Here is a 15,342-nt window from a genome sequence, read left to right on the forward strand (position 1 = left end):
TGTCTTGGGAGCAATCTCATATCCTTAGAGAAGATCCCCTAGACTTTTGCACTTAACCATTTCTCCTAAAATTAGAGTCTGTACCTCTCCTTTGCTCCACCTTCTTTTGCTCCACCCTCATTGCATTTTAGTGGATGCTAATCTGGGAATATATCTGCTTCTAAACCCTTTACTCAGCTGGGAAGCATAATGGTACTTGAGGGTGAATAGCATCCTGAGAATAAATTGTTCACTATTGAATTGCCGGTACATTAATACCAGCTTGGGGACTTTGAACTGATCACCCTGCTCAGCTCATCTTGGTGCATTACTGTGGCCCTTCCTGTTCTGGAAGGCAGTTCTGGGAGCTTCATGGGACCCTTAGTGTCAGAAAGGCACTTGCCATAAGAAGCTGTACAGACTGAGCCTCTTCCCTCTTACTTCACTCTTGCACCATTCTCACTTCTCTGTCTTGCTGCCTCTTCCAGATGTAGTTGCCTCGAGCACGTGGTGATTAGAGAAGTCCTCCAGACCAAGTTTCCTTACCCTGAGGCCTTGTGGCCTGGAGGACGGACTCCCTACAAATCCTCTGCATGCTACTGCAGGCTGAAGGTCTGGAGAACTTCCACAGTTGGCAAGGCAGTGAAGAATTTGCCTGGACAAGAGCAGGATTTCACTATATCAGCCATTTCATTCACTCAGTAACAGCTAGTTAAAGCTAATAATGTTCCAATTATTTCTTTCCATAACTGATGCTGTGACCAAGTCCAGGTCCTCCTCAGTCTGAAGGACACCACAGAGGAATTTGACTCTTGGGAAGCAACTCTTCTGCCTGTGGTGAGGACAAGCCTTGGTGACCAGAACACAGATGGCTTTGGAGTAACCACACTGAGCCTCCTAACAAAACCTCATATTTGTGTACAAACTTCCATTCCAGAAGAGTGGAAAATGAGGCATCAGCCAACACTTCCTGTAGATCCAGCCTTGTGCATGTGTTTGGGTAGTGGCGTTTCATTTTTCTGGTTAGCAGTTCTCATAAATGAAAAAGAAGCTGTCAACTGGTTGCAACAAGAGAAATATGAGCTCTGGAGCATCCTGACCACTCTGTAAAGGGATCTGCTGTAAAAGCATCAGCAACCTGCTCTAATAGCCCAAGGATGAGATTTCATAGGATTCTCCAGCATGTGGTGGTCATGACACACTCTTGCAGAACAAGTCTAGGACCAAATTCTGTGCATGAGATCCTGCCTATAGGGATTCTATTTGGAGAAATATTGACTTGTTCCTTCAGATCAGCAGAGCCAGCTTTGCACTGAACACAACCATAAAGTAAAATCATTGCTGAGTATGACAGACTCTGACCACTTTTTGCCACATGCGGCTGAGGCCACAGCAGAATTTTGTACTCTAGCTCTCTGCTGTGCTCCAGCCAGATGGCAGCAGGTGAAGAATGTGTGCTGGCAGTGGGGAGCTCCGTCTCTGGCAGGGGCAGCATATCCTCAGGAACAGACCAGCTGGGCTCCCTGTAGAGGTTGGACACTTGAAGCCATACGTGTGATTTCCATTCCACTGCCACCTTTAAGATGCTGCCATTTCCCACCATGCCTTATCATCCAGAAGTTTCCCACCTTGCCTTTTTGGAGATACCATCCCAAGGGCCTGAGAGTAAGATCTGGGGACTGCTTCCTACTCAGTGCTCATCTAGACTGACCTGCTTCTCAGATGCTTTCCGTCTCCCGTTCCCAAGCCTCATTTCTGCAGTGATGCCTGACGTTCTCTGGGAAGAGACGGAAATGAGCATTTGCAGACACTTTGAACTGTCTCCTGAATAAATGGAAGAAAACTAAAGGATAGCCAGACAGCAGGCATTATTGATTTTATAGCTATTTCAACAACTTCATCAGCAGTGGCATGTAAAAAGAGCTCATCATTTATAAATTGACTCTTCCAGGGATCAAAGGCTTGTCAGGCAACAATTAGTTCTGGTAATTTATGAGTTGTTTGAGCTTGTCAGGTGGGGAGAGAAGGCTAGTTCTGCATCAGCTCCCTTGCAAAGTTGTGGCTGTAGCCAGGGCCAGGTAGGATGTGCAAGTCACCCATTTGCTAAATATTCCATGTCCTCCAGTGTTCCATCAGTCTTTCTGATACCTGATCCAATTTGGTTAGGTTGTCAGCTGAAAAGGAGGCATCTCTTAGCACACAAATGTCATCCGAGCCACAGGTTCTTTGTCTCCTTGACAATGTCCCTGTCAAATCCCTGCTGAGCAGCTAAATGAATTGGAATGCAGCAAAAAGAAGGAAAAAGAAAAAAACCCCAAACCAACAACCAAAACCTGTGGTCTGTTTTTAATTAGCCCATAAACCATTCAGAGCTTCACAACTGAGCTGTCTGTCCAGAGGGGGAAAACTGAGTGCAAATATACTCTCTCCTTGTAGACCTCATGGTACAAAAAAAAAAAATATCCATGTTAACAGCTAGAGTGGATTTGAACAGCTGAGAAGCCTGAGAAAAAGCAACCATTCTGTGTAGCAGTGTCTGGTCCAGATGCTAAGAGCAGCTGCACACTTTGCAAAGCATCCTTTGCAAGGGCACCTACAGAATTTGGCTATACTGACCAGAACTCTGCCAGTTTAAGTGGGAATAAAAAGGACATGTATCAAGGCAGACCTTCATTGCAATACTAGTGCACACATTTCTATGCCTACAAGTACCTGTGCCAGGTTGGTAAATGCCTTGAATTTCCCCTGATGTACCTGATCGCGTGCACCTTATAATGTATTTATACAACCACATTTTTTTAAGAACAGTATTGTTCTTATTTGCTATGTGGGAGTCAATCCTGCACTTTCCTATGCTGACAGCTTCATCTTGCAACTTTTTTTCCCAATCTACTTTCCATGTATGACCACCAGTTTAGTTAATTTATAATGTGGACCACTAAAGAATTTCCAGTGGAAGTGCAAACTGTTCCAGGAATTTCACATATGCATGTTGTTTTAAAGCACATACGAACTTGCATCCCTTAATCACATTTCATGGTTCTTCAGATATTCATAGAACACAGGTTGAAAAAACAGCTACTATCATGGCTTCATACAGAAGGAGCTCACAAAAGTTGTGTTTGGTCACAGAGACAGTATAGAAATGCTTGTGTGTACACAAAAATAAAGGAAAGATTGTAGTTTGCTTGGAAAGTTGAACCCTGTGCATGTATAGGCATTTATAGAAACATCTTGGGAGAAAAATAATTACTCAGCAGAAAGTGGTTAGTTCAAAGAATAAATTTTTACTGTATAGTAGTATCTAGCCAACTTTCTGAGTTGCCTAAAGGGTCAACACCAGAACCAGCAATCTATAATCTATTGCCAATTCAGGGTAAAGGACAACACTCATGAACAATTTGCTTTTCAGCCAGGTGAAAGACGTCCTTGTGCTCATGATGAAGCAGACTAAGGGTGAAGTAAAATTAAATTAACAGCTTTAATGCACATTTGGAAGCCACTGGAGCACATAGCTGCAAAGTGTCCAGCTGGATGTGTACCGAGAATGACATAATGGTGAGCAGAGACCCAGAAGGAAAAACAGCAGGCCAAGTCCTCAGGAAAAGCCATAAGATTTTAGAAAGATAGTGGATTAAAATTTCTGGGAAAACGAAGAAAATGTTCTTCTTATGAAAACATGGATGAAACATGGATGTCTGCTGAGGTGTCTGTGGATTTCATAGCTGCAGGCTATTGCTGCGTGACTGATACAATAAAACCTTTCAGCTGGTGAAATCAGTGGTGTTCCTCCAAATTCTGCTGAATAATGCCAGTTTAGTCCATCCATAGGGAAGCTGAAATGACTGGACAGCACTCCCAGCTGAGATGCTTTCTCAGAAAAATCTGCTGTAAGGTACTGATAAGACCTGTGGGGTCATTTTGAGATGGTACCTATGGAAGGAGCTGCTGGTAGTCCCCGTGGTGAATCTGTAGCTGTGGGGGACAGGAGGTTTACATTTCCAGAGGGCTGATCAGAGCCTGCCATGCTCAATGCTGCTGCCAGTGTGCCTTTTGGGGGACAGGAGATGGGGTGGCTGCAAGTCACAACCCACACCAATGGCCCTGATCAGTCCTCTGGAAATGTAAATCTCCCATCCCCTCTTTTCAGCAGCATGGGTTCTTTCATTCCTGCTTGTCTTGCTGCATAATTAAGTCCCCTGTCTGATGGATGTGGTGGGCAACCCATGTGTGAGGAAAGAGAGTCTCCTTTGAGGTGGCATGAGAGGTACAATCATAAGGGAAAAACCCACAGGGCACTCCCAAGACACGTCTCCAGCATGTAATGTCGTGGTTCGCATTCTGTGCTTGTTTATGCTACTCGAGGGAAAATCTCCTGCAGGCAAATACACACCTTAAAGGCCTGCACATTCCTGCTAAGAATAAGGCATGCACCATTTGTCCAACTTTTTTGTCCACTTTAGTTTGTTGTCTAGTTTGTGAATATCGCTGCTTTATACTCCACTTCTCTTATTTCTATAAGAGAAGATTAAAATAAAAAACAAAAGACAAACAATCTCTTGCAACAATAGGATTGAAAGGAAGGTAACAAGAGGAGAAGCTCTTGCCCTCAAAACATTCAATACACGTGGCTACATTTGCACAAAAAGTCCTTAGAGCACTCCTTTCTTTTTTTTTTTTTTTTCATGATGGACATCAATTCCTGGGTTGAATTGTGTTTGTGAAAAGAGATGGAGAAAGCAGAGAAAAAATGTAAATCAAACTTATATGACCAAAATACAGTGTTGCTTTCTTCTTGCCAGATTAGAAGTTGGATTTGTTTCTGGTGACTGGCACAAACATACATTTTTCCTTTAGCTAGGAAAAAAGTTAGTTTTAGGGTTGTTTTTATTACTTTATTTCCTTGGAGGGAAAAACACAACAACAGTGTGGGCTTGAATTACAGTTGATGAACTCAGTAATTTCTGTAGCCCCCAAAATAGCTGGAGAGGTCAATGAAACCACAAACTCCATGGGCCTCATCCATTTCTGAATGCAGCTTTTTTAAGCCAGAGGCAAACTGCCCTATCACTTACCAAAGTGATGTTTATCTAATTTACTACTATCAAATGCTTGCAGGCAGGGAAAAAACCCAACCAAACAATAACAAAACTCCTCCAAACCGAGATGAAGAAAACCAAGAGCCACTAAAGGCCTGTGCTAGCACCAGCAAACCAGCAAACTGTTTGTCCCTAGTGTGGCAATACCAGACAGGAGGAAGCCTTTCTGGGTCAAATTCTGCTCTCGTTTGCACTGGCAGAAATGATGCCTGTACAGCTGAAGGAATTGTTGGCTGGCTGGCCAGCCCAGTGGACTTCAGGCAGAATTCAGGTCTCCTTGACCTGATCACAGCAGAGGAACTCATCCCAGGCACCAAGACATACCAACTGATTGTTTAACCATATTGAGAAAAATAGGCTTCCCTACATTTTTCACCTAGCTCAGATTTGATCAGAGATATAAAATAAAGAAAGACATGAACACTCATGCTGGCTACAGTTCTGAGATGTCGTTTGCACGATGTTTACCTCAGGAAAAACGATCTTGCCACTATCTCTGTACTTTATCTGCAGCTTTCTGTCTCTCTACATACTTACACTTAGCACCACAGCTTCCAAGCATTCTCTTCTAATTAATCAAAAAGTCGGTCCTTTTGTTTCCTAGGTCACGAAGGAAGAACAGTACATTAAATAAAGATATTGGCTGAGGATGGAAGCTGGATTTCTACCCGAGGAGCCTAATAATAGTGCCTTGATGCAGGCCAAGAAAAAATTGATATGGTTTTATATACACAGAGGCAAACAGTTGAGTGTGAAAGGAGTAAACACCAGATAGCATTCAAACAGTGGTTTCTCCAGCTCATTCTGTGTTTGTAAATATAGAAATGTGTTGTGGTGGCTAAATTTATCCTAATGTAAGGAAACATGAACAAAGAGGCTGGTATTTGGTAGCTTCTATAGGCAACATTAGGACATCTTGCAGGAATTATTTGGGGGCAGTTCATGATAATGTGGTACAGATTAGAGTTGCCATTTCTGGAAAAATTAGGTCAGAATTATGTAGATAAGATGGAAAGAATTTCAGTGGCATTGTAGCATTTTCCTGACTTGAAGCCTGACTCACACGTCAAAGCTTTGTTTTATTGTATACCTTGTTTTGATCTATAGTCAAAACAGTCTTTTCATTTCCAGAGAAAATGAAAATAAACCAGCTGAGAAAGAAAGAATTACAGTCAGTATTGAATAAAAATAAGTACAGCAAGCCTAATTTTGGAGAATAGTTGTCTTTTCCCATGAAACTTTTTCCAATTCCAGACATGGCCAGAAAACCCAGGAAAACTCAGAGGAGGGAACTTTGATTACAGCTCAGGAATGGAGTTTTTCCTTACTCTTGGTGTGAGATGGAATTTCAGTCATATGTCAGGTGTATTTTGGGCCACATTGGAAAGTGGTGTCCCTCTTCCCTATACACTTCCCTTTGTGCTTCTCAAATTTCATCCTGGATTAGAAGAACCTCTCACTTAAAAAGGAGATAGATCATGGTCATACAAGGTTCCCTTTTTCAGAGCAGTGAGATTAGTTCTAGTTAGAAGACCAAGAGCTTTGACTCTGCAGCCTTGCCTCTGCAGTCAGCCCAATGTTTCCTTTGGCTTCAGGTAGAATATTTTTTCACTCAGGTCGTTTATTATAAGTAAGAATGTACTTTTACACTGCTCTGTGTTCGGTGCCATAAATCCCAGCACATATTATGCCTCTCTTTTCTCACCAGGGGCTCTAGCTCTAGTTACTGAATATCTCTCTCCCACAGAGCTTTGAGAAGGAGCAAACCTCTGGGACAGACCCTGGTACTTGTATGTGAGCCAGAGTTAAGATAAAATGCTTCGTGTTCCCTTTTGCTTATTCAACGAGACAAACAGACTGCTGGACTCTGCTTTTTTCAGTCTAGCTCATTAATGCAAACCAGGGTAAGCTCCAATGCCACAAGTGAAATGGGGGGGAGGGAGGCATGCAGAAGCAGCAGTGCATCCCCCTTCCACCCTTGCCGCACACCAGCAGGTCCCTAAAGCCAGCTGGGCAGCATGAAACAGCTCCTGCCACTCTTCCCAAAGCCTGCAAGTACCTGCCATCAGGGCATCTTACCTCTCTCGTGCTCTTTGCATTGAGGCTCAGGTTCTTACTTTGCACAACCCCAGGGACCTTGCAGAAGCCATGGCATGCCGAAAGGTCAGAGAGTGCGCATCATTACAAAAAGCTGCAGCATGAACAAGAAGCAGATGCAGTTTACTGGGAAGGAAAGGAGAATGGAAGCCAGCTTTCAACTCCAGGAATGAACGGAGTAAACCTTAGAAGAAGCAGGTTTATTTTTAGGATGGTCTCTCAAGAATCTCTTAAGCAGATATCAGGAATTTGGGCTATTAAAGCCTACCCACAGCATCCTTAAGGCCAGCCTAAATAACAGCACAGACACTGCTGCAATGCTCTCCCACTCCCAGAATTGATCCTCTCCTCACACTCTTTCCTGGGAGAGAAAACAGGAGGCTGATGTGCAGCCCCTTCACTATCATGCACATCCCACACCAGTTGCTCGCCTGCCGCTTTGGCTGGGTGAGAGGCAGCATCTCAACTACTTTCTTGTTTATTTTCCCTGCCAAAGGCAACCACTGGTAGGGCAAGAAATGGAAAACCAGGGAGCATTAGTGAGGTCTCTTCATTCCTGACAGAGGTCACTGATCCAGGTCAATCCCGAGCAGTCAGTGCTGGTGATGCAGAGATCAAAGAAGGGCTCCAGGGGCTGCATCCTGCCCTGCAGAAGCACAGAGGCTCCCAGTTCCTTCCCACTGCCTTGGACAAGGCACTCCTTCAGACCAGGATTGCCAACAATGTCATTTCCCCACTGAATTACTGCTCCAAAACATAGCAGAGCAGTGTGAAGGCAACATTATATGGGCCTGACTGTCAATATTACGAATATTGACAAGAAATTCATAACAATTTCAGAAATTTTCAACAGTGGCTACTTCAGTGTTTGGGTCACACTCCTTGTATTGTATTTCTTAAGTTCTGTTTTTTAAAAATCCCAAACCACTCTGTTTTATCCTTGGATTAACTCTTGTGGGTTTTCTCCCTTCTAGAGGATCAGAGATTATTAAACCTATTTATTTGCTTTAAGCCTCTAGATATAACCATTTAAAGCCAATATTTTGGAAATATGTAAAAAAATTAACTCTGGATCTAGATCTTTCCTGAACTTGGGCCCCACTGAGGTTCCATTGAGATCTCCATCATTACCTTGCATGGATTGGGATGAAAGTTTTAGTATAGCATGGTAATAAGTAACATTGCTTAGTTCAATACAGCCCACAAGTTTTTCAGAGTGTGCATTTTCCTCTCTAGTTCGTCTACACCCAGATCCTTAATACCCATATTTTAATGCTATAGTACATCTACATCAGACACATGAAATGACTGCCCCAGAATAAATTAATTTGTCCAATTTAGAATTTGCCATGAAGATTTGACAAGCAGCCTTTCAGCTAGAACAAGTGTCATCTGCTGTCTCACATCTGGCACAAACTTTGCTGTGATCTGGCTTATCTGACAGAAAGGCAATCATGTGCACACACTTCACCTCCAATCTACCTCCATGATCACAGAATCACAAACCAGGGAAAAACAAGTCAGTACAGTAATTAAAAATATTTATTTCTGAAGATATTTACCTTGATAGGCATAAAGCATTTCCCAATTTCATACAGAAATACATAAAACATGCATAGACCAATATGGCCTACTTCAATGTGTATTCAACATGGTAAATATAATGAAGAACTTGTGTGAATATAAATACAAGACACAAAAATAAGCACATAAGATTCAACTTGTCTGCAAATTCAACAATGTGAATAAATTCACTGCTATAAACATTCACCCAATATTAGCCTTTTGACTTAATTCAAAACAACCCTTTGTCTCAATGCATTTCCACCAAACAAGGCCCTGAATAAATCTTGCAACAGCCTCTGGTACATCCCCACTTCAGTGCATTTTTGGTAGCATATAAGACACAACAACCTCTATTATTAGAACTTCAGTTGGCCAAATATCCTTATTGTGGGAAACTTAGTAGTGATCTCTAACTTTTATTTTGTGTTGAAGGGTCCTTTGGTATCCAAAGCCAAAGGACTTTGAGTATGCAAACAACCAGAGTGCCTAACCCACATTCAGATAACTCTGGTTGTACAAGTAAACTAGATTTCTGAAAAAAGGCAAAGGGTTGCAGCTGATTAGTAAAGGCAATAACAAGGTGTAAAAATACTCTAGCAGGAGTGCAACAAACAGTATGCGAGGTAGACATGTATATATGCAGTAAGTCCTGATTAAAGTAGCACGGTGGCTTTCATTTTTGCATTTTAATCAAAAGGTAGAGTTCTTTGAAGTCTGTACACTCAGATCTTGCTTTCTGTCCTTGCTAAGCACATCTGTGAGGTCTTCCTTGCAAGATGCTTGTGATGTAGACCCTGAAAGCTGCTCAGTCGATGGGTAACATTCCAGGAGCAGTATTCAAATGTTTCTTCAGACAGATGGCTTTTCATGTATGTTACTGCAGATGTCCCTTCAGCCCTTCTACTCAATTCCAAAATGATAAAATCCTTTGCCTTTATATCTCCAAATACAGGACTTCCTTAGCATTTTGCTCTGCTGTGCAGCGCTTGGACAGAGGGGTCCATTGCCATCGTGGAATGTTGGAGTCAAGACAGAGTTTTTGTGATGCTCTGTCAGCAAGCGTTGTGGAGAAGGATTCAGGTGATCTTCCCACTAGGATGCTTTCAGGTTTTCCCGGACGCTTTGCCTTTTGCTTGTCCTGTTATGTTTGAGCTTTCGCCCCTTCTGCAGCTCAGCCTTCAGCTTTGCGATATTGAACGAAGCTTTGATACTGTTACCAATGGCTTCCAGCCTGCAAAAACAAGAAATGTACATTTAGCGTTGGGATAATGAAGATGCATTTCCAGTGTGAAAAAACTCAGTTTTTGCCTAAATAAACCTCAGTCTAGATTTCTGCGATGGGATCCTAATAAACTGCTGTTTGCTATATCTATCTCAGAATTAGGATAACTTAAGATACTTGAAATGCTGTATTCATCATTTCAATGCAAACATTAAATTAAAATATTCACTCAAATATAGATGCCCTAGGCTTCCTTAAGTAGCCAGTCAGGAGGTCTCCAGTGTTTTTTTTGTTTCATCTGTGTTGTTGCTTTTAGGTAAATCTGATCCTACTTCCAATGAATGAGTGCATTTTTCAAGTAAGTTAGTAAATCCCACTTTCAAAGAATTATTTAAGACTTCCAGAGCCTAGGTCTCATTCAATATCATCAGGTTGCCTGCTCCCATAAGTCCTGTTCTGTTTGTGAAAGTAGCACTAAAGAGTCTCCTTTAATACAGGCAAACTTCTGTATTCCGTACTTTTCTAGGGCAATATGGCTAAGCACTGAATGCAAGCGGAGGACCGACAGCAGGCTAGGCTCAGCACCCGTGTCCCCCCAAGCTAAGAACCCGGAGCATGAAGAAAAGCCCTCAAAATATCCCCACGGATTTCTCCATAACTCCCAAGCTGAAACCACCAGCTAAGCCCAGGACAACCCGAAGGCAGGTGAACTGTGCTCTCTATTGCTGCTCTGGGGAACTACAACAGGATGAGAAGAAACTCACCGCTTCATTTTCTTGCTGTCAGCAAGCTGTCGGTTCATGCATTTGGGCCCAGTGCAATTGCCGGCTTTGATGCGATGCCGTGAGGTTTTCTCCACTGTGGACTGAACCCTGTTAAAAGGGAAAAGGTGTTGCTGTTAAAAAAAAAAGCCGAGTCTGCAATCCACAAGGTGAGGCATCCCATCAACCACTTCTCAAGGAATGTAATAAGCAATCTTTCTGGACCAAGCCATGGTATGTATCACAGAAGTGGGAGCGCTCAGGTAGGAGGCAAGGCTTTGGGGAGAGTATTCGCTCAGCAAGTGCCAAAATGAGTAAGTGCACCACAATCCATCCCTTTCACATGCATTGCCTTTTAAAGAGTAGCAACAAGAGACGCACCAGAGATCTTTGCCTGCCTGGCAGAAGTTCAAACATTTCTTGTCCTTCTGGTTAGCACACTGGCATCTGCTGCTTGGTTCAGCGAGCATCTCCGGCACCATGTCCTTCAGTGATCTTCTGGGTCGAGAAGGGCCTCCAAGACCATATGGAACAGTCTTCCTATGATCAAAGAAACAACATGAAAGTCATTCAAATAATTCTGTGGCTTCAAAACACTGTGGGGTATTTTGAACAGTCTTATCAATGGCATTGATTGCACGAGTAAAGGTTGTGGGATTGGGAATGCCTCGTTAGTCACAGTTCCCATGTAAATGCTTCTGATGATACTGCAACACATTCATTAGCATGGCTACTGACAAGGATAATGACCTTTTAATTGTGATTTCACAAGGCTGTTGTGCCTCCCTGTGCAATAGAAAGCAATAAAACCTCATCTCTTTGAACTTTGGCTACTGCCAACACTGAAAGAAGCAGTAAAAGTGAAGAACGGATCCTCTCTAGGAGGAAACCCAGCAGCAGAAGAAATCACCAGAAATCTCCAGAGTCAGCGTTTGCAGCCTTAGGGTGAGCCTCTGGCTCATTATTTTTTGGTGAGGAGAGTGTAGAAATGGATACTGTGCATAATCCCATTAACACGTGGGGAGCATTAATTTGCAGCAGAGAGCAGCAGTAAAAGGCAGCTAGAGCCAGCTGGTGTCAAAGTATTCCTTCCAACCTCCTAACTTGTCAGAAAGAAAACCACTCAAATTCAGGCTGGCAAAATTATGCCTTTGGCATTTTGTCTGCTTCTGATTCATAGTGAGAAGTATCCTGCAGCCTTTGCTGAGCAGCACCCAAAGGAAATACTGTTGCCCCGATTTTAGGAAGGCAGGTGTGTTAGGGCTATTAGGACCTATCTACCCGATCTAGGTGGTCAAATCCTGCTTGCTTTGTTCTGGTGAACAGTCTCGTTGCTAAATGTGTCAGAAAAGTAGGAGCAGGAAGGCAAAGCAGTAGGAGAAACTATGCAAACAACTGTTCCTTTCTCCCCTTCCCATCTCTGCAGGATGGTTCTTAATTTTCGCCTTCACACCTCCCTCCCTTTCTTCCTAACCAAAGGGGACCGCGGCAGTGGGGAACTGCCGAAACCCCTCCACTCCACTTACTCGGGGGTGTTGATCCAGATGATGTCGAGGTGGCAGAAGTAGACGCACTCCTCGTCCATCAGCGAGGAGCAGGAGCAGCGCCGGGCGCGGCGGTGCGCGGCGGCGGGGGGCGGCGCGGCGTCCACCTCGGCTCCGGGGGCTGCGGAGGGAGCGGCACAGCTCAGCACCCAAGGCAAGGCAAGGCAAGGCACCCGCGCATCCCCTCCCGCTGTATCCCTCGGGCAGCCCTCCCCGGAGCCCGCTGCGACCCCGCTCCGGCGAGCGGCGCCGGCACCGGCACCTACCTGCCGGCAGCAGCCCCGGGCAGAGCACGAAGAGCAGCGAGACGATCATGTGGCAATAATCCATAGCAGGCGGCGCGGGGCGGATGGAAGGAATGAGGGGAAACGGGGTAAAAATTAATAAAAGGCGAGGCAAAAGCGGGGAAAGTGTCTCCCGGCGCGGGGACGGAGCGCCGTGGCGGGTGCCCTGCGTGGCGCGGCTCGGTGCGCCCCGGCGCGTCTGGCTGGCGCGGCGGTCCCCGGCGCCTTTTATAGCGAACCCCCATGGAGCGGGTAAACAGCCCCGGCGCTATTTTATCCCGAGACAATGTTATTCTCCTATTAGTCACCGCGCGGCAACGTGCGGGCCGAGATAAGGCCGGGGCTGGAAAGGAAATCGCCTGCAAACTTCAGAGCGGGGGGCGGCGGCGGCGGGAGGGGGGGCCGGGGGCGCCCCGGGGGCGGGGAGGGCGCGCCGAGGGCCGCCAGGGGGCGCCCTGCCCGCGCGTCGCACCTGAGGGCGGCTCCGGCATCTGGGATTCAGGAATTCAGGAATTCAAGGATTCAGGGCTGCGGGGCTTCAAGGTTCACCGCTTCAAGGCTTCAGGGCTTCGGGGTTCTGGGCTCCACCTGCTGCTCCTGCTGCTGCCTTGGGGACAGCCCAGAAGTGGGACACGGGGGTCCCTTATGTGGGGTGATGGATGCCTGACCGTGCTGGGCCCTGCCTTGGTCCCCTCAGACCCTGCCGGGTGGGCTCTGGGGTCTCGAGAGGTTTGGGTTTGGTGGAGCATTGGGGGTATAATCTCCCTTTTCTGCCATGGTAAGGCAAAGTGCTAAACCCACAGTGTGTTTTAGGTGTGAGCAGGTGTGTAAAGACAGGTAAGGAGGAAGGAGGGAAGATCTGTGTCTACCCTTTGCCTTAGGCTCTCACCGCTAATTCTGGCAAGGTCTTTTTTCTGGCATGTTTGTGTTTTCAGCGTTCTCTCAAGGAGCAGAGTCAGTGTGGAAGCTGGACACTGAAGGAGTGGCTGCAGCAGTGCCTATATCGCAGATATAGACATACCTGGAATCCTCTGAGCTCCCAACTGAGGGAGCCAGCCCCTGACTGTAAACTTAAGTGAACTCAAAGTGCCTGTGATCCGCTGTGGAGCCGTCGTTCTGCAAAGCGTGCCAGTTTCACCTATGATAAATAGATAAGTCTCTCTTGGTATTTGTGGTATTTCCGTGCACTGTGCTGTAATAATAGAAATGACCTTGGATATCACAAAGAGCGGGACTGTTAAGTGCGAGTCGCATTGTGGTCTGGCAGGTGAATGGGCAGTTTTTTAAAGTATCAAATTATACTGTGCTGCTGTATCATAGCGGACAGACTGTCTGCAGCCGTGCTGAGTCAGAATTAAAAGATCCATTTAGCTGGTATCCTCTCTGCCACAATGGCTGTTAGCAGATGGTATGAGAAGGAGTACAAGAAAGGAATGCAAGTGGAGACTAATCCTTTCCTCAGTATTACCTCCCTGCTTCTAACAGGATGAAGTGTAGGGGCTTTCCAAGCAATAATGAACATTTAGACCATTATGCTGAATAAACACACCAGCAGCCCCATCCTGAGATGGTCATAACTATTTATCAAAGGTGTTCTAAAAACTGCTCTGTGAAACATTCATGAGTGGAGAAAGCTGGGTTATACAATTTATTTATTTTTTCACACCTTTCCAACGTGGGAGTTGATTTTCCAGAGCAGGAATTATATCGTCTATATCTAATACATTGTGTATTATTTCTCCTTGTGTATGTAGGGCAGGACTTACTGGAATGCCAATGTATCCGTACATATGTGTGTGAATTGCTGCAGTCATGATAAGAATCTGCCAGCAGAGGTCACACAGCTACATACAAAAAGAAATCACAGCCCTCTGAAGTAATGAACTTTATCAGTGTCCTAAAGTTAGTAAAGAAACTAGGTGACTTTTTTTTTGACTTGGCATTAAAAAAAAAAAAAGCATTTGTGTGGGTTGAAAGATAGAAAGATAGCAATCATTCTGTATTGAGTACAAATATGCATAGCCTTTCCAGGCCTGTCACTTAAAGACTGTCTTTCATGCCTGTGCTTATTTAGATTTTTTTCCCTGAGATTCCTTTTTCTAAGATGAGCACTTGGAGCCAAAATGACTCACATTGGTGTAAGATATTTTCAGCTTTGTCAGAATGCCTTGTTAGAAAGTATTTTGTTAGCTGACAAAAACAGCATGCATGTTTCCTCTGAGTAACAAGGCACAAACATATCGCAGGCACTTCTGAAGGTGGTGTTCTTTTCTACTTTCTTTTTTTAACAAAAACATCTTCAGCAATTTTTCATAAGAATTCACAAATATTATTGTTGTCAGAGATCCATTTCCTCTGATTCAGCGATTTTTGATAGCTCCACTTTCAGATCTTGAGACTAACCAGAATCAAGCTATTCCTGTTGCTTGAGTAATGCAAAAACAAACTTATGTTCAGTTTGTTTCCAGTAGCCTGCTGCCGGGATTGCCAGCCCAGGAGATGGGTTTCCCCAGGAAGGGGTAATCCTGACCTTTGCTTGGACACTGAGAGGTACTGGAATCATATTTGTGCCATGCAGAAATACTCTTTGGGAATCAAAGAAGGAAAATTTGCTCACTTTAAAGCTGTTTAAGGACGAGTCTAATAATAGAGGTCACAATAGGGGCCTTATAAAATCCGCTGAAGAGGACTAAACTTTGGCTAGCAGTCAGTGTTTGCAAGATGGAAACACAAAGTCAAGTGCTCCACGAGTCATCCCGGTGCATGCCAAGCCAGATCACCCCAAGAGCT

The 15,342-nt window shown here is 44.6% G+C and overlaps 1 protein-coding gene across 1 annotated transcript; it reads right to left on the reverse strand.

Moving 5' to 3' along the window:
* Nucleotides 1–8,699: 8,699 nt before the first annotated feature.
* On the reverse strand, nucleotides 8,700–12,913 carry EDN1 (endothelin 1). The gene is made up of 5 exons (XM_033080440.1): nucleotides 12,535–12,913; nucleotides 12,251–12,389; nucleotides 11,106–11,264; nucleotides 10,728–10,835; nucleotides 8,700–9,972 (listed from the first exon to the last, which is right to left on the reverse strand). Exons 1-5 carry the CDS (start codon nucleotides 12,596–12,598, stop codon nucleotides 9,834–9,836), a joined length of 609 nt encoding a protein of 202 aa, XP_032936331.1. The 5' UTR covers nucleotides 12,599–12,913; the 3' UTR covers nucleotides 8,700–9,833.
* Between the last annotated feature and the right edge of the window lie 2,429 nt (nucleotides 12,914–15,342).

This window comes from Catharus ustulatus, chromosome 1, assembly GCF_009819885.2.
Source record: "Catharus ustulatus isolate bCatUst1 chromosome 1, bCatUst1.pri.v2, whole genome shotgun sequence".
In the NCBI taxonomy this organism is placed as follows: Eukaryota; Metazoa; Chordata; class Aves; order Passeriformes; family Turdidae; genus Catharus; species Catharus ustulatus.